At 40.3% G+C, this 18,333-nt stretch overlaps 1 protein-coding gene across 5 annotated transcripts in view; it reads left to right on the forward strand.

Moving 5' to 3' along the window:
* si:ch73-366l1.5 (FILIA-N KH-like domain-containing protein) overlaps positions 1-18,333 on the forward strand; it is a 34,745-nt gene that overhangs the window by 13,731 nt on the left and 2,681 nt on the right. Inside the window, exons 2-5 of one of the 5 annotated variants that reach the window (XM_034711270.1) lie at positions 4,109-4,511; positions 7,033-7,132; positions 10,849-10,921; positions 16,648-17,191. In XM_034711270.1, coding sequence (XP_034567161.1) covers positions 4,109-4,511; positions 7,033-7,132; positions 10,849-10,882 — 537 coding nt within the window. In that variant the 3' untranslated portion in view covers positions 10,883-10,921; positions 16,648-17,191. Of the gene's footprint in view, positions 1-4,108; positions 4,512-7,032; positions 7,133-10,848; positions 10,922-16,647; positions 17,192-18,333 lie in introns of those variants that run through there. The other 4 variants (XM_034711271.1, XM_034711272.1, XM_034711273.1 and 1 more) reach the window with 4 other exon arrangements.

Raw genomic sequence — 18,333 nt, forward strand, 5'->3', positions numbered from 1 at the left:
CTGATTCTCCCAACCAGCATTTTTGACCAATTTAGGCCGGCAGCGCTCCGGGCCGCAGACTCCCTGAAGAATACAATTTATCGTCTTGCTGAGTCATGAAATGATTTAATGAGTCTGCATTTAGCATCATGACCCAGGACGCTTCACTTCAGTGAGTCGGCCCTTTGGTGTGGAGAATATTTTGTTTGTATCACAGCTTAGGAATTCAGAGGAGCAGGAAAGGACCAATGTTTGGTCCGTTCAATAAACAGATGCCATCACAGTTCAAGGGTGTGAGGAGGAGGGGGGGGCTGCTGGATTAAGAGGGCAGGCTGACAGCAGGGGGGGCTGGCAGGAGTAGTTTAATACCGTCAAGCCTGATTCATTTCACTGTCCGACCCCCCCCGGTGCCACCAGTTGTCACTGTAGTGAGTCATTAGAGGCCGGACGGTGGTGTCTGTCCGGGTGGAGACTGATCCCACAAGACAGAGCCACTGCAGTCTCTTTTTAAACACGTCTCTTCTTCTGCTCTTTCTTTATATGTCTGAGTGGATGTGGGTTTTCATCTCTGAGCCACTAACATGGAGATCAGTGCAGGATGATGTGTTTACTGTAGCCTAGCCAAAAGCCTGGAAACTAGAATCCCTTTCAAAGAAGTCCGTTTCTTCAGCCAACTCGTCATCAATCATCTGTGTTTGGCCGACAACAGGAAGGAAGCTGAGCCCTTTAAAATGTTTAAATTAAACTTGGAGCTAACTCAAAGCTAATGTGACTTCAAAGCTTATTTTAACGTAAAAGGACCAAGATGATAATTTTAATTCAAAAGAAACTAGAAAGTAATTACACGTCAAAGGAAGCTAATCGCTATCTCACAGTTAAAGGATCTAAAGGCTTACCGTAAGCTAAAATGACCCAGTAGCTAACTCTTAGCTATACAGATCCAGAAGCTAACTCTAAGCTAAAATGACCCAGTAGCTAACTCTTAGCTATACAGATCCAGAAGCTAACTCTAAACTAAAATGACCCAGAAGTTATTTTTAAGCTACAAGGACTCAGAAGATAATTATATGCTAATGATACCAATACGCTATCTTTGAGCTAAAGGGACCCAAAAGCTAATCTTGAGCTGAAATGATCCACAAGCTAGCTCGAAGCTAAAAGGATCCAGAAGCTAACTCAACTAAACGGATCCAGAAGATAGTTTAATGCCAATGATACCAATATGCTATCTTTGAGCTAAAGGAACCTAAAGGCTAACCAAGAACTGACATGATCCACAAGCTAACTCGAAGCTAAAGGGACCCACAAGCTAACTTGAAGTTACAATGATCCAGAAGCTAACTCTAAACTAAAAGGGTCAAGAAGGTATTTTCAAGCTAAAAGCCAGAAGATAATTAAATGCCAATGGTACCAATATGCTATCTTTGAGCTAAAGGAACCTAAAGGCTAACCAAGGACTGACATGATCCACAAGCTAACTTGAAGCTAGAGAGGCCCAGAGTCTGATTTCTAACAAAGGGGGCTGTGAAGCTAACACTCAGCTAAAGAGACTTGTGCCTAATTTTAAACTAGAGGGACTTCATTCCCAATGCTAGGTGTGAGCAAAAACATGCTAAAACTTCAATAAAGCTAAAGGAATCTCTGCGCTACTAGGGCTTTCAAGCTAACTCTTAGCAAAAACGACTTAGAAGCTAAAAAGTCCTAATCAAGCTAACTTTAAGCCTTAAAGCTCAGAGTAGTTTTTTTTAGTTTAAGGGACTGACTTGCTGACTCATTGAGCCAAACAGGCTAACCAGGCTAACTTTAAGCTAGCAGTAGCTAAGGAATATGCTATGCAAAAGGGTTGTGGAGCTAAAGAGGACCTAAGGGGTCATGGAAGACTTGAAATATACTTGGGCTTTTTTTAAGCTAACTTTAATTAAAGGGACAAAGATGCTAAGGCAAAGTTTAAGGGACCCAGAAGCTAACTCTAAGCTAAACCCACGTTCCTATTTTATGTTTCAGACAAGAGAAAGTTCTGAGTCAAGCTTTAAGTTACAAAACAAGCTAACTTTGATATTTAAAAACAGAAGGAGGGGGTTAATAAAGAGACGTGGTCGTTTGTATTTGATTCTTATGATTCTTATTAAACAGATCTCAGTGAAAAGCTTCTCCTGAAGGTCTGAATGTTCCCATGTCTGATCATTGTGGCCACACAGACCCTCAACCAGAAACCAGACCGGCCTCTTAAATGTCGATCTGCGCTAAGTCAGCACTTCACAAAAGACCCGGACAGGTGCTTCAGTACAGATGAGCAGGGAGGTCGCTCATTGACCAGATCCATGCATAGTCTATATATATGTCTGTGTGTGTGTGTGTGTGTGTGTGTGTGTGTGTGTGTGTGTGTGTGTGTGTGTGTGTGTGTGTGTGTGTGTGTGTGTGTGTGTGTCCGTGTGTGTGTGTGTGTGTGTGTGTGTGTGTGTGTGTGTGTGTGTGTGTGTGAGCTGTCAGGTGTCAAGGAGAGGACAGGTTGGCATTCACTGAAGAGGGTTTCGTTTGTCCCGGTGTCAGTAGCAGGCGGAGGCTGATCCTCGACGAGGAGCTGCAGCTGACAGTGATCACTTCAACATGAGCGTCACAGGACTGTGAACAGATTTAAGATCTGTCTGTTTATAAGATCCAGTCGATGCTTTTCTCTAAATACTACCTTTAATTTAACAAACAGCAAACCTCAGTTCAATATGAAGTGCTGCAGTCTGAGAAGAGACATTAACATGACAGAAATTCAAAGTTTAAGATGAACACAGACTTAATGGTTGAGAGTAAAAGGTTAATTTAAGATTAGTAACATAACATTTAAAATATTTTTACTTTAAAATTATGTCACTGGGGAGTGCAAAGTACTGCAGTTCCTCAAGTGGCCACAAGAGGCTGGCTCCAAGATTGAGTCAATCCTCATTAAGCCCCATATTAAAGTACTATACTTTGCAGCCAAATTAAACATGTTTACAGCCACATAAAGAAATAGAATAAAACAGTATTCGTCTCTATCAACTGCACCAGGGCTGAATTGTAATTGCAGCTATTTTAAAATTTGTTATAACTCACCTGTTCTGAATACTTAAAGGCTAAAAATGATGTTTGTCGTTGTCACTTTAGGGCCTGTGTCCATTAACACAGATTTGGAATCCAAAATGTGTCCAGATCTCATAATATGTCATTTTAAATGGAGTAACAGGACTCTGAAGCATGGCAACAGTGGAGGAGGCTTCAGGAATGCTGGGTTCAGATATAAACCACCTGTTTTGAATACTGAAAGGTTAAAAATGACGTGTTTCGTAGTCACTTTAGGGCCTGTGTCCTCCAACACTGCTTCTTTGTACTGGTAACGCCCCCTATCTCAATTACAGAGCATTCCTCAGCAGAGCTCACTCTTGCTAGCTAGCTGTTAGCTGATTCATGTCGTAGCATTGTCAGGAGCTCTGGACCTGCAAAATGTACTTTAAAGAAAAAGGTGTGTTTAGTTTTTCCTTAGATTGACTTCTTCTATTATGGTTAGAATGGAAGTCACAACATCAGAATCAAGCAAGAGGGACTCAACATCACCAACTAGCGAACCTTCTTCAGCTAGCATAACAAACCTAACACCGACCAAACACAAAGGACTGCTGATGTTTTTTGGGGGTCAGATTTTGGGTCCTAAATTTGGTCAAATCTCCTAATTTGTCATTTTAAATGGGGAAGGAAAGATTTTGTAGCATGGCAACAGTGGAGGAGGCTTCCGGAATGCTGGGTTCTGGAGTGCATGGGAGGGGCCTTAAAGAGACAGTACCTGATATCAAGCATTATATCCCTACTACAAAGTACTCGGGTGGATATTAGACTAATGAAATGGCTCTCTGTGCAGTTTCCATGCGACTTCTGGTTCCAGAAAACTGACATTGATCAGTCGGACTGAAGACGTGGACCGTTGTGAGTCTGTAAACATCTTTAGATCCATTCATGGACACGTTTGGGTCTCAAAGTCCTGCAGCCACATCACATCCTATCGAGGAGACGCTGATAAAACTAAATCAGCTGCTCGGGTTGATCAATAACTTTTAGCTTCAGTCTGTCAAATTAACTCTTTGAAACCCTTTTGTCTCTCCAGGCTGCCCCAGAACCAGAACCAGAACCAGTGAAAGCACCAGAACCTGTCCCCGAACCAGTGAAAGTACCAGAACCAGTCCCAGAACCAGTTATAGTACCAGAGCCTGTACCAGAACCAGAGCCTGTACCAGAACCAGTTGTAGTCCCAGAAGTAGCTGCAGCACCAGAGCCTGAACCAGAACCAGAACTGGTACCAGAGCCAGTATCAGAACCCGAACCTGTCCCAGAACCTGAAGTTATTGCAGAGCCAGAGCCTGAACCAGAGCCCGTGGTCGAGGCTGAACCTGAACCCGAACCCGAGCTGATCCCAGAGTCCACAGAAGACTACCTCCTTGAACCTGAGACTGTTGAGGCATCCTTTGAGCCTGAACCAGAACTGGAACCAGAGACCGTCCTGAACAACGGTGAGTGCACAATCTGTCCTGTCATAACCACGACCTCCTGCACATCCACGTTATTATAAAGTACCCAGGACCGTGATTAAGGATGGACTAATGTAGTCCCGAGCAGATGGGGTCATGATCCGGGGTCTCAGATCAGAGTGGATACATCATCAGAAATAACAGAACTAGATTTCCCTCACATGTAATCCATGACTGAATGAAAATGCATGTCAGACTTTGTTTACATTAAATCTAATCTTTGAATGGACGCTGAGTTTCTGACGCGGCTGTGCCAAACAGATAAGTTACTTCCTGGAAGAGCTCACCGAGTCGAGCACGGTCTAATGTTTGATTACAACACTCTGATGGGCGAGGGCTTACAATCATTACATTTACATTAAAATAATAAACATCCTGATCCTGACCAGCAGAAAATCCTCCATCCACAAGATTAACTCCTGCTCGGGACGTTCAATTCAATTCAAATAACTTTATTAATCCCTCTGAAGACAATTGGTTTGAGCAGCTTGTGCACAAACAACATAAATAAACACAGAGCACAGAGAAGTATCCCCGCATCATGAGCTGCTTTTATCTCCTCAAACAGGAAGTTAGCCACGTGATGAGCGGCCTTTAGCCGGCGTTTCCCTCCCTCTCCTCTGGAACATGTCGGCAGCGTGAGCTCCGTATCAGTGGGTTAAGTTTGCGTGTATAGATGTTTAGCTGCCACCTGCCTCAGAGGGATGATACCTAATCTTAAACAGTCATTTAAGCACTTGGCAGCTTCGAACAACAGCCGCTGTCAACACTGACAATCTGCTTATTGTCTCTCCAACCTGTGACACAGCAGGTGGACCAACAGGTGTGTGTGTGTGTGTGTGTGTGTCTGTGTGTGTGTGTCTGTGTGTGTGTGTGTCTGTCTGTGTGTGTGTGTGTGTGTGTGTGTGTGTGTGTGGGTGTGGGTGTTGTCACACACTGGTTATATATGACGTTTAATCATCGGGTTAAAGAAGCAACACACGAAAATCACCCGCATGTTAGGAGTAGCTTGACCTCTAGCTTTAAAGGAGTGTTTATAAATCTATTTTATAATTCATTAATTTAAAGTTATTAAAGTAAAATGTAAGCTAATGTCTCTAATGACTTTTAGCAGACATCATAAAATACTAAAAGAGAGAACAAAGACTTTATTTGTAAAAACAACTGAGATACATTGGGACACTTAAGTATCAAATTAAAGCTCCAGTGAGTAACTTTCATGTTGTGTTGATTCTGGCGCCCCCCTGTGGACAAAGTAGAACCCGGTAATAATAATAATAATCATTATTTCTATAGAACTTTTCTACACAACGTAGAAAGTGAGTCACAGAAAAACATGAAATAAAAGAAGGAAATATATAAATAAATAAATTAAATAAATAAAATTAATAAAAATAAAGGAACTCCAAAGTACTAGAATGCATTACAAGGATGTAAGAAGTGTTTTGTCCTTTTTTTAATGCACCTGGGATTATAGTGTGTTCAGTATTGTATTTCTGCACATATATGTGAAGATATGTTTATGAATGTTTATTAAATGTATTTCTAAAGTTTATTGAAAATCAATAAAAACCATGTTGGAAAAAAAAAAAGAATGCATAACAAGACATCAAGAGCAGGATAGTAATTCACATTTTAAACAAAAAACAAACTCACACTGTTTTACTTTAACACTCTTGTATCACTCTTTGGTTTCCCCTCAACTGTCACCTACCCCCCCACCAGAGACTTTAAACATTAAAAATAAGCACATAGAAATATTCAGTTCTTATCCTGGTGCTCTTGTTTGCTTCTGTGGTTCATAAAGAGCCATCAATATTAATTTCAGTCTGTTTTATAAACACATTAAAAATCTGCACAGGAGCTTTAAATAGAAAGCTAATAGGAACGTTAGCATAGCTCAGTTGCAGCGTGACACTACAGTGTGCTATATATCAGGCTCATTTTAAAAAGTATATATAAGTATGTAAATTGTTTGCTAACACCCATAGCAGATAGTAAATGGTATCAAATCATGTGCTTAATTACGGTCTTGAACTCAGCTAACTTAGCATACTTAGCTATACGAATCTAATGCTAACAGCACAGACACAGTTATGTTCTCAATTACATGCCAACACTCTAAGTTCAGTTCATATTAGCATGCTGGGTAATAAACTGTCATGCAAACATTCATTTTAAGCTAGCTTGATAGCGTAAGTGTTAGCGGTGTTGACGTGTTGCATCAGCATTAAAACTGTCAGGTAAGAATTTAGCTCTTAAACTTTCAGCCGCCCTTGAGTACATTTATATGGTTAAGTAGTCCTAATAATAATAACTAACTCAGTGTCAATGAAACTCAACATTATGCAGATGATGAAACGACGTATCCTTCCACACGGTGTATGCTAACAGTAATATGAACCACAGGCACCATGAGGGTGGCTTTAACGTCTCTGCTCTGAACCCTTGACACGTGGTTTAACCTCCATGCATGCTCCCCTCTCTCTCTCTGCTGTATCAGATGTGGCTGCAGCTGAAGATAAGGTGAAGTTCACTCCGGGGAAGAAGCAGAGCAAGTTTGAGACGCTGATGACCAAGGAGGAGATCGAGGAGGAGCAGAGGTCAGTTCACACGTGACGTCTTATCGTTTCTGTGTGTTTATATCTGCATGCTGAATCAAACCCTCAGACACTTCTGCTCGTGCTCCTGCCGTCCGTGTCTCTCCTGCATGAATACACAGCCGTCCTGCGTTGTAGGAGGTGGAGAGGCTTCTGCTCTGTGTTCCTCAGCATGCAGCTCAGCAGCTTGGGGAAAAAGATGTGAACTAAAGGAAGTCAAGGAGAAGTAGTTCTTACTTTTTCTTCAAGGTGTGATTTCCTCCTTCAGCTAGCTCGGGCTAAGGGAAGTTTTTATTCACACCAGTGTTTCCATCTTCTGCTGGTTCGTTTACATTCAGAGAACAGTTTCATACGTCCATGAAATCCAACTTCTCCAACGTCAGAAAGGTCAAACAACACTACAAACTGGGATTAGAGTGAGTTTCTACCTCTTATACCAGATTTGGACTCGCATCACTCACAAGAGTCCTTTCTTGACCAGGACTCTCTTGGAGAAGAGATTTTTAATCTCAATGAGCATTTCCTGGTTAAATAAAGGTTATAATAATAATAATAATAATAATAATAATAAGATGTAATTAAAAATGTTCCCTTTCAGATGTTTCAGACAACATTAAGTATTTAGGAATTATCCTTCCCAAGGATCACAAGTTAATTTACAAACTGAACTTTTTGGATATGATAATTGAAATCAAACATTGCATCCTGGAGACTGCTTCCTCTGTCTTTGTTAGGTTGTGTTAACACAATCAAAATGATAGCACTGCCCAGGTTCCTCTACCTCTTCCCAAAGGTCAAACACTTCAGGTTCATGAATTAAGAACGCTCAAATGAAGTATGTGTACATGAAAAACACTCATGCTAACCACTTAAATTATTAGCATTACCTTCCAAGTTCAAACTCTTACATTAACTGTCCTGAGCAGCTCAATGAAAAGAATCTAAGCTACATTTATTCAGTCTGATCTTTCTGGAAAAAAGTGTAAAAGAACCAGTTTACAGAGGCAGCTAATGCAGCTAAGCTAGCACCAGCTAACTGTTAGCTTATTGACCACCGTAGCTGCTCTGACTTCATGTTTAGCAAACATATATGTTGTTTTTTCTGCAGCTGTTTCCTCCAGAGTGCAAGACTAGAAAAGCCCGTCCACTGTTAGCTTGTTTGTAGCTGTTAGCTGTAACTTCCTGTAAATGTAGCTTAAAGGGATATTTCAGTGTTTTACACTAGTGCTCCTGCTAGCTACAATGAGTGCCGGTGAGCTCTTTTGGAAACAAGTGGCGGCTTATAAACTAGTAGGTGTGGAGAGATTACTGGATTATTTTTATATAGTACATTTTTATATATATTAGCCGCCTAGTGTAACTGTTGTGATGCTAGCTGATCTTGCGTAATGCTAGCACTCTGTTACCAGAGCTGTTTTAGAGCAAAGAGTAGAGAAAGAGGGAAGCTTAGCCCCTCAGAACACCAAATACAAACCAAAATACAACATTTTAATGACAAAAACATTCATGAAGAGTTGATAGATAGCATCAGTTAGCTTGATAAACAGTGTAAATACTTCTTCCTTATATTGTTTGGTCTCACAGTCTCCTCTTTGTCACTCATGTCTCCGACCTTTAAGGCTTTCAAAATGTTATTTTTTCTCCTGTCAGTCGATTTATTCTGGTCTCAGTCTCTGGTTTATTTTTAAGCATCTCCTCTATTCATCCCTCTGGTCCACACTTCCTGAGGCCTGCCATACAAACGAATAAAGGCCTGCGTTGTGTAATCACTGTTATGGTCTCAGTTAAAGGAAAGAGGGCGAGGGAGGAGGAAAAAGTACATTCTTCAGTTTAGTACAGTTTGGTGTTTCTCTTTTTTGCTCAGTGGGGAGTGAACGTCTGCAGAGCTCCTGATTGGACGCTGGTGTTTTTAACTCCAGAAGCTCTGTAAATGTTCCTCTGTCCTGGCAGCGCTGCTTTATTTTGTTTCTACAGAGTTTTTAAAGAGACACAGAGGACGGGAAGAGTCTTTGTTTCCTTCTCCTCTCAGTCCGAGTCGCGTCTCAGGGCGACATCACGTCACAGATGAATAAATGTTTCAGAGAGAGAGAGAGAGAGAGAGAGAGAGAGAGAGAGAGAGAGAGAGAGAGAGAGAGAGAGAGAGAGAGAGAGAGAGAGAGAGAGAGAGAGAGAGAGAGAGAGAGAGAGAGAGAGAGCTCCACGTTGAACCGCTTCCAAAGTCCTCATTCCATCTCCCCTCGCTAAGTTTCTATAAACTGTGAGCTCATGGGAATACTTCCTGGGCCCATCCCAGCAGCCATGTTTCCCTTTCTCCTGGTTGTTGCACAATCCAACACCTGCCACGCCTTTAACCCAGGCCGGGTATCAGACCTCAGAGATGTAACCAAGGCAACGAGACATGTTGTGTTTTCAGAGTTTGATCAGATTCATCAGGAGGACTCACTTATGAAGCAGCTGAACTCACTCTCAGGGAGGATTTGGTGTTTTTTTAAAGCTATACTTTATTTATACATATTTTGGGGCCTAAGTGTCGAAGGAACTAAAGGTGAGAGTATCTTAACCTGGCTGTCATGATACAGCTGCAACTAACGGACGAATTCCACCAGATCTGTCTCTGATCCGTCACAGCTCCAGATCTGATAGGTTTCTATTCTAGTCCATGTGTTAACTTCCACTGGATCCGCTCTGTTGCGTTCCAGCTGCGTCTCTGATCCAGCAGGTCTGAGTCCTCCGGATCAGATCCACAAGACTTCTATTGTTCCCGGATGCCGGAGCACGACGCATCAATCTCAACAGAGCAGATGGAGCGGGACAGGAAGTCAGGTTTCACCAAAACAAAATGAAAACATCCGGTTAATTTTCAGAATAAAAGCCTCTGTGTTATCACCAGATCGTATTTCACTTAACTACAACAACAAACCAAAGTCATGATGAGCGGAGCCAGGCCTGGAGTCAACAGGTCAGAGGTTTTCAGAGGACCAGAAAGACAACATGGATGAGGAGAGGAGGAGGAGGAGAATCCTTGATTCAGGGATTACAGAAGGGGAAACCTCGGTCACATGACTCCAGCTGTCCGGTGGTCCTGCTCTGGACCACAGCGGATCAGAGACGGACCGGACACGGATCTGGTGGAAGTCCTGTGTAAGGCTGAAACTCCAAATACCTGATTGACCAAAGATTACAAAATGTAAAGTGCAGGATTAGTGTCATCAGCGCCACCTTGAGGAGTCATGCAGTACTGACACAGTGAGTCTGAATGAAGGGGAAATCTGTTCAGAGCGCTCGATATCTTGTCCCTCTGTGAGCTGCTTCATCGTCCCCTTTGGGAAATGTTCCTCTGCTGAAGTTCTTCTTCAGGCTGTGATTGATTTCTTAAGTGTCGGGTAGATTCCCTGCAGTGACAGACCTTTCTGTCAGAGATTAAGAAGCTTTTTTTAACCAGAGGAGACTCTTCACATTGATCTCTTCAGAGCCAGCAGACCTCACGGACAGAAAGAGAAGTCTTCCTCACAGGGTTCAGGAGTGAAGATGACTCAGGAGTCAGTGTTTGAAATGATACCCAGCCCTCCTCCCAGTTTATCCCCCCCCCCTTTTATTCCAGCTGTGTTCAAGCATCCGGGCATGACCCCGACCTTCCTTTGGATTCTTCCTGTTTGATTTAGTTTTGATGGGTCCGGGTTGTTTGTGTCTGACTGTGACCTCCACCTTTATCTTTTCAGGATAGAGCTTACATCTGATTTTACTTCTCTATAATCAACCTGAGCAGACACACAGGGTGTTAGGAAGGACATGGTAAGGTGATACTTTTATTCAAATAACCTGAATAACTATTCCCAGACCTTCATCAACCCCCCCCCCCTACCCACACACACACACACACACACACACACACACACACACACACACACACACACACACACACACACACACACACACACACACACACACCCCCCACCTTATGAGTACGGACAGACTGATAGAAAGTCAAAGACTCAGAGACTCGGCTGGTTGTCAGATTCAGGGGCGCCGGTTTGGCTCAGCTGGTAGCACAGAGGCTACAGTCCTCACTGTACTGGTGCTTCCTGTTTCTCTCTAGCTGTCCTATCAAAATAAAAGCCTGAGCAAAATCTGATTGTTATGAAGCCTTATGGCTAACTCTGGCATATTTACATTGATGCACATTTGCACTGTCCCTTTAAATTAATTAATTAATTAATTGATTTTTAAAAATGTTCTTTAGAAAAATATAAGTTGTTTTTTTTTTTTTGCAATGTTGATGAAAAAATACACAAAAAATTATTTTTTTAATTTAAAAATGACAATAACTAAAGAAACACTGCCGTTTCTCCTGACATCACTTCCCTTACTTTAGATTTCTCAGTTGTAATCTATCTACCAGTGTGAGGCTGAGGAGCGGCCATTTTTGTTTCAAGTGGGTCTCAGTTTTACTGTAAACAGTCAGTTAAACAGAGGCTTCACTTTGACTCACTTCAATAATATGAACCTTAAAGAAACAGTTAAAAACACTTTGAGAGACAAAGAGACATTATTCAACTTCCAAATATGACAGTAAAAAAAATGTAATTGTCACTTCTTGTTTAATTAAATCTCCCACGATGATTTCTCTGATAAAAACAAAACTACCAGTGTTTATTTTGTTTCTGGTGAGTCTCAGTTTTACTGTAAATCATAAGTTATGTCAGGCTCACTTCATCAGTTTGAACCTGTAAATGGTTAAACACACTTTGTTTGGCCTTCTAATTGTCCCTGCTATCAGATCATAGGCTAAACCAAGCTAACTGTGACAATTATGGATCTAGAATGATCTTTCATCGTTTAGTCTCCCCCAAAAAAATGATGCTCTAACGATGTGTTCTCAGAGTTTTTTATTTAAAAAAAGAGCAAATATTTGATTTCCAGATGTGACAGGAAAATCAATCTGTCATTTCTTAGTTCATTACTTCCTCTGGAGTATAATTCTCCACTTGAAGCTAGCTTCCAGAGTTTGATTTTTACTGTGAAGCTCTGTTTTTATTCTAGTGAGTCTCAGTTTTACTGTAAATAGTTGGTTATTATACAGAGGCTTCACTCTGGTTTACTGTAGAAGTATGAACCTGAAAACAAAGCAGTTAAAAACACTTGGTTGAGGATTGCTGTGTTCCCCTGCTCTCAGATTTTATGCTAAGCTAGGCTAAAAACAACCATTCTTTATCTCTTTTTAAAGTTTAAAGCTCCTGTGGGGAACTTTTTGTTTGCATTGATTTTGCCGACCCTGGTAAACGTTATCTCTTTGTTGATTTTGTCAGGAACATGTGAGAGTAGTTTATTTACAGAAGAAATGTGACCTCTTCAGTCACTCTTATCAGCCGCTGTGGGAAATGTAAACTAACCCTGATTGGACAGTTTGTTGTAAATCATCTCTGTAAATACACCTTTAAGGATTCTTAGACAAACAACAGATCCATCAGCAGAGCCCAATCAATAACAGATCAGTCTATCCATACTGATAAAACCTCCCGTCCTCCCCATGACGCCTTCACTGACCTCCTCCTCCCGTCCTCCTGAATCACCCCCTGACTCTCCTGCTCGTCACGTGGTTCATCTGTTCCCACGGTGACAGCCAAGCAGACTTTGAATGTGTCACAGAACAGATGGAGGCGGCCCTCATCCTCTTATTGTTCACCTCCTGCTGGACCTCAGCTCACAGAAAACACACACCAGGAATCACTAAACCAGAGAACGGCAACCTTCTCGAGGCCTGAAAGCCCCGTGTGTGTACACACACACACACACACACACACACACACACACACACACAGGCAGAGGGGACAAAGGAGGCCTGAGACGCTGGGAACCGATGTGGGTCATGTGTGTTCAGAGGGGATAAGACGTCTATACAGGAAACACAAAAGGTCCTATAGGAAGCTTCATGCAGCTTAGAAAGGAAGCACAAAGGACACTTTCTCCACCGAGGGAAACAGACACTGTGTCGAGTTCATAAATAAGTCTATCAGAGGACTTAAAGCGACACAAAATGCTGAAGTCTGATGGAAACTTCACCGATTTTAAACTTTGTATCAGCTTCTTATGCAACCGGCTAAAACTCCTTACTGTAGCTTTAAATGAAAGTAAACACAGATTGTTTTAAATCATGAAAACATACATCAGACCACCTGCGTACCTTTTTATGAAGGAACATTTCTACCCAGTATTTCTGCAGCTTCTCCACGTCTGTAGGAGGAGTGTAGTGTTTCAGCTGCAGCTATAACTTGTGCCACATTCTGACCGTTTTATTTGATGGGTGGAGTTTTATTTTTATCTCTGCAACACTCAGATTCTCTAACCTCAAGACCGCTCGAAGACTGAATACAGTTTTCTGATTCGGTGTTTTCTTTGTGCTTAAAAGACATTCTCATAAAGTTTTATATTCACCAGTGTTACTAAAAAACAACATTTAAGCCTTAAAAACTGCATTTTTAAAATTAAAAGCCCCTTAACTTCTTCTTAAAGCAAAATTAAAACAGTTAAAGTTTTTATTACTGTCAAAAAAAAAACAGGTAAAAATGCATTTATAAAATGTTTTATAGTTTTGAGTTGCTCTGAGTTTTACTGTCTGCTTCTGTCTAACCCAGGGAGCTTACATGTTGCATGTGCACGCCCTCTGCTGGACAAACACAGTCACTACATGTCAGATCAGGTGTTATACTAAGTACATTTTTGCACACAATGAATTAGTTTGAGGATTTTTGTCAATAAAAGTCTAAATAATTATATTTTTAGAAAAAACAATTTTTGCAGTAAGTTAAACAAAAAGTGTTAATATGTGAGAAATGTTTCAAACAATTAAAATCTCCACTATATGAAGAGAAAAGTGCCAAAAATTACTATATTTTGTTGTCAAGATGATTGCTTTAAATAAAGAAATATTTCACTGAGTTCATTTTAAAAACAGTAAAATTACAGAAGTGTTCTTACCTTTGTGTGGTTGAAGTTTCACTGTAAAAGTGCAGAATCTGCAGTCTTAGCTTCAGTGGGTTAAAATGTAAATATACAAAACTTTATTCTTAGTTAATTGGAGTCAAAGTTTCAGGGTAAAAGTACGACTAAGTTATCAGTTTAATACAGGAATATTCTTAACTTCATTAAGTTAAAGTTTCACTGTAAAGTACTGCAGTGTCTTCAGTAGTTAAAGTTTCACTGTAAAGTACTGCAGTGTCTCCAGTAGTTAAAGTTTCACTGTAAAGTACTGCAGTGTCTTCAGTAGTTAAAGTTTCACTGTAAAGTACTGCAGTGTCTGCAGTAGTTAAAGTTTCACTGTAAAGTACTGCAGTGTCTTCAGTAGTTAAAGCTTCACTGTAAAGTACTGCAGTGTCTCCAGTAGTTAAAGTTTCACTGTAAAGTACTGCAGTGTCTCCAGTAGTTAAAGTTTCACTGTAAAGTACTGCAGTGTCTTCAGTAGTTAAAGTTTCACTGTAAAGTACTGCAGTGTCTCCAGTAGTTAAAGTGTCACTGTAAAGTACTGCAGTGTCTTTAGTAGTTTAAGTTTCACTGTAAAGTACTGCAGTGTCTTCATTGAGTTAAAGTTTCACTGTAAAGTACTGCAGTGTCTTCAGTAGTTAAAGTTTCACTGTAAAGTACTGCAGCGTCTTCAGTAGTTAAAGTTTCACTGTAAAGTACTGCAGTGTCTTCAGTAGTTAAAGTTTCACTGTAAAGTACTGCAGTGTCTTCAGTAGTTAAAGTTTCACTGTAAAGTACTGCAGTGTCTTCAATAGTTAAAGTTTCACTGTAAAGTACTGCAGTGTCTTCAGTAGTTAAAGTTTCACTGTAAAGTACTGCAGTGTCTTCAATAGTTAAAGTTTCACTGTAAAGTACTGCAGTGTCTTCAGTAGTTAAAGTTTCACTGTAAAGTACTGCAGTGTCTCCAGTAGTTAAAGTGTCACTGTAAAGTACTGCAGTGTCTTCAATAGTTAAAGTTTCACTGTAAAGTACTGCAGTGTCTTCAGTAGTTAAAGTTTCACTGTAAAGTACTGCAGTGTCTCCAGTAGTTAAAGTGTCACTGTAAAGTACTGCAGTGTCTTCAATAGTTAAAGTTTCACTGTAAAGTACTGCAGTGTCTTCAGTAGTTAAAGTTTCACTGTAAAGTACTGCAGTGTCTTCAATAGTTAAAGTTTCACTGTAAAGTACTGCAGTGTCTTCAATAGTTAAAGTTTCACTGTAAAGTACTGCAGTGTCTTTAGTAGTTAAAGTTTCACTGTAAAGTACTGCAGTGTCTTCAATAGTTAAAGTTTCACTGTAAAGTACTGCAGTGTCTTCAGTAGTTAAAATTTCACTGTAAAGTACTGCAGTGTCTTCAGTAGTTAAAGTTTCACTGTAAAATTGCTACAGTATTCAATGCTTCATTAGTTATGGTTTCACAGTAAATTAACACAAAGTTTCACTGTAAGCACAAAAGTTGCCACAACTTCATAAGTTAACATTTCACAGAAGTGTTCTTTATATATTTAATCATGCATTTAAAGGGACAGTGCATATTAATGAACATTTTAGCGTTTGCATCAATGTAAATATGCCAGAGTTAGCCATGAGGCTAAAAGTTCTGAGCTCAATGAAGTCAAAGTTTCACAGTAAAATTACAGCATGTTTCTTCTATTTGTTTATTTGAAGTTTCACAGTAAAATGCAGCATTATTCACAACTTTAATTAAAGTGTAACAGTACAGGAGTGAGTTATTCTGAGCTCCATGTAGTCAAAGTTTAATACAGTCAAAGTTTCACTGTAAATTAAAGCAGTATTCTCAGCTCTATATAGTTGAAGTTTGAGTAAAGAATAGATTTTTTTGCAGCTTTCTAAGTTAAAGTTTCGCTGTTAAAGAACTAAAGAATTCCCAGTTTCATGTTTAAGTTTCAAAATAAAAGCCCAGGCATCTTGCAGTTCCAGATTCACATCGGAACCTAAATATTTGAGGACACAATTTTAGATCAGAGTCTTCAAAGGGACTAAAACTAGTCCTAATCCTACGCAGCACATCACTACATGTGTTTTAAATGTCCTGGTGTCTTTGTCCAGTCGGTTTCTGCCTCCATCTGTGCTGCTTTGGTGCTGGTTCTGGTTCTGGTTCTGGTGCTGGTTTCCTGTCACTGAGGACCGAGTTCTCGCTTCTTTCACTTCATGTATTTATTCCAGCTTCTGTTCAGCTGTCTGCTCAGCTGCTAACCCTGCATGCTGCCCGCTAACACCTCAGCTAACGGTGAGTGCTTAGAGACACACACTCACTCACTCACACACTAACCGTCTGTCTGTCTGTGGGGGGGCGGGGGGGGGCGGGTCCAGTTCTCAGGAACATGTTTTAATTCTCTGTTTTCTGAAGTTTAATTCAAGCTGTGATTTCTCTGTCAGTTAAAGATAAATAATTCAACACAGAATGTTAAATCCCTTTAATGTTGGTTTGATCCTGCCTCCTGACTCCTGACTCCTGACTCCTGACTCCTGACTCCTTGTCTCTCCACGTCTGTTCACAGAGCGGCTGAGTGATCTTCATCAGACACCGAACTTCTCTTTACATCGTCTTTTTTTCTTCCAGCTGATCTTTGACGACGAGCGCCGGATAGAGAACCGGCTGCGTCTCCTCTCTGCGCTTTGAAGGAAGATAAACTCCTTCATTTCATGTCAGAGCTGCTTGTGAATAGCAAACGTCTTTACACCAAAGTGCCTTCAAGAATTTGTGTTTTTACCCGTCTGGAGTTTTGTGTTGAGAGTTTTAAAGAAGGAGGAGTTTCAGAGTGTGAAGTTATAATTCTAGAGCCAGAGAAAATAGTGTGACCTTGTTAAAAACTATTAAACTGTGATCTAAATGGAAGTGAAGTTTAGCCTGACTTTAGTCCGTCAGTTAAAACCTTAACTTTAAACTATCGGCTCTCGGCTGAGCCGCTTTAATTTAAAGTCCGAAGCATCAGAAGTTCTCGTCTTCAGGGCTTCAGGTCTTGGTTGTTCATTTGAGGTTTTCAGTTCTTCTGTGTTTGCTTTAAATGTTGACGAATAATGCAATAAATGTGTGAAACAATGCACGCTGTGCTTTATTGAGTCCGGCCCTGCAGGAGTGATGAAGATGTTCATGCTAGCTGTATTTCTGCATCAGTTGAGTCTTCCTGTTGACTCCTGCTGTGTGGAACTTTCAGGTAGTGAGGATGTGGCGCCCCCTGTTGGACAATTTAGCTCTTTGAACATCATGTCCTGTTCATGGTTAACCCTCCTGTTATGTTCATTTATTAGAGACAGCAGTAATGTTCCTGGGTCAACTTGACCCAGGAACATTTTTAATGATCCAAAGTGTCCAAACCCAAAAAACTGTTAACTCCATTACTGACTATTTAAATCAAGATGAAGTCCATTGGTGTTCTTTAATCCTCACAGATCAAGGTTCAGTGAGGATGACTCACTCATTTTACATTAAATTCATGTTAACACTTTTTTAAATGTACATTGAAAAGACCTAAATATTAATACACTAGTTTTACATTAAATATATGTTTATTTATTCATCTTTTATGAAATGATGTTTCTAAATTAACATGAGACCTCTTCTGTCACAGGCTGCACAGGTTGGTATTCTGTGTTTAGCTGGTTTGGAAGATATATGACCTGAGATGGAAGGAACCTCTGAACACCACTAACCTTTCATCCTCTGTGACATTAGAAATACAAAATAATATTACCTTTAACAATTTCATTTTTATTTTTGAACTTTAAAATGGGTCAATTTGACCCGCAACATAACAGGAGGGTGAAAGAGTAAGGATGTAAGGATATATCACAGGAGGGTAAAAAATCATACAAATAGGGTGGATTCAAATCAATTCAACATGGATGTATTAGGATATTATTTTCAAACAGTAGAGGGCGCTCTCTGTATTTCACTCTGCTTTTTCAGCATCATGAAGTCTGTTCACAGCCCGGAGCGTCAGCTGCACTTTAGTTTATGTAAAGAGATTTACCTTCTATGTTTAATATTTAATACTTTCATTTGGGAATCGTTCACTTTCCATTTCTTTATAGTTGTTCTGACATTTTCCAACAAGGTTTTTTTGTACAGTCATTTTGAGTTTTTTTACAAGGTGCTGAAGAAAAGTGTGCAGTGGTTTAATTTGAGTTACAATGAAAAAGGATGACTTTGTTTACAAATAAATATCAGAGATAAGATATATATC

The sequence above is a fragment of the Notolabrus celidotus genome, chromosome 20, assembly GCF_009762535.1.
Source record: "Notolabrus celidotus isolate fNotCel1 chromosome 20, fNotCel1.pri, whole genome shotgun sequence".
Classification (NCBI taxonomy): Eukaryota; Metazoa; Chordata; class Actinopteri; order Labriformes; family Labridae; genus Notolabrus; species Notolabrus celidotus.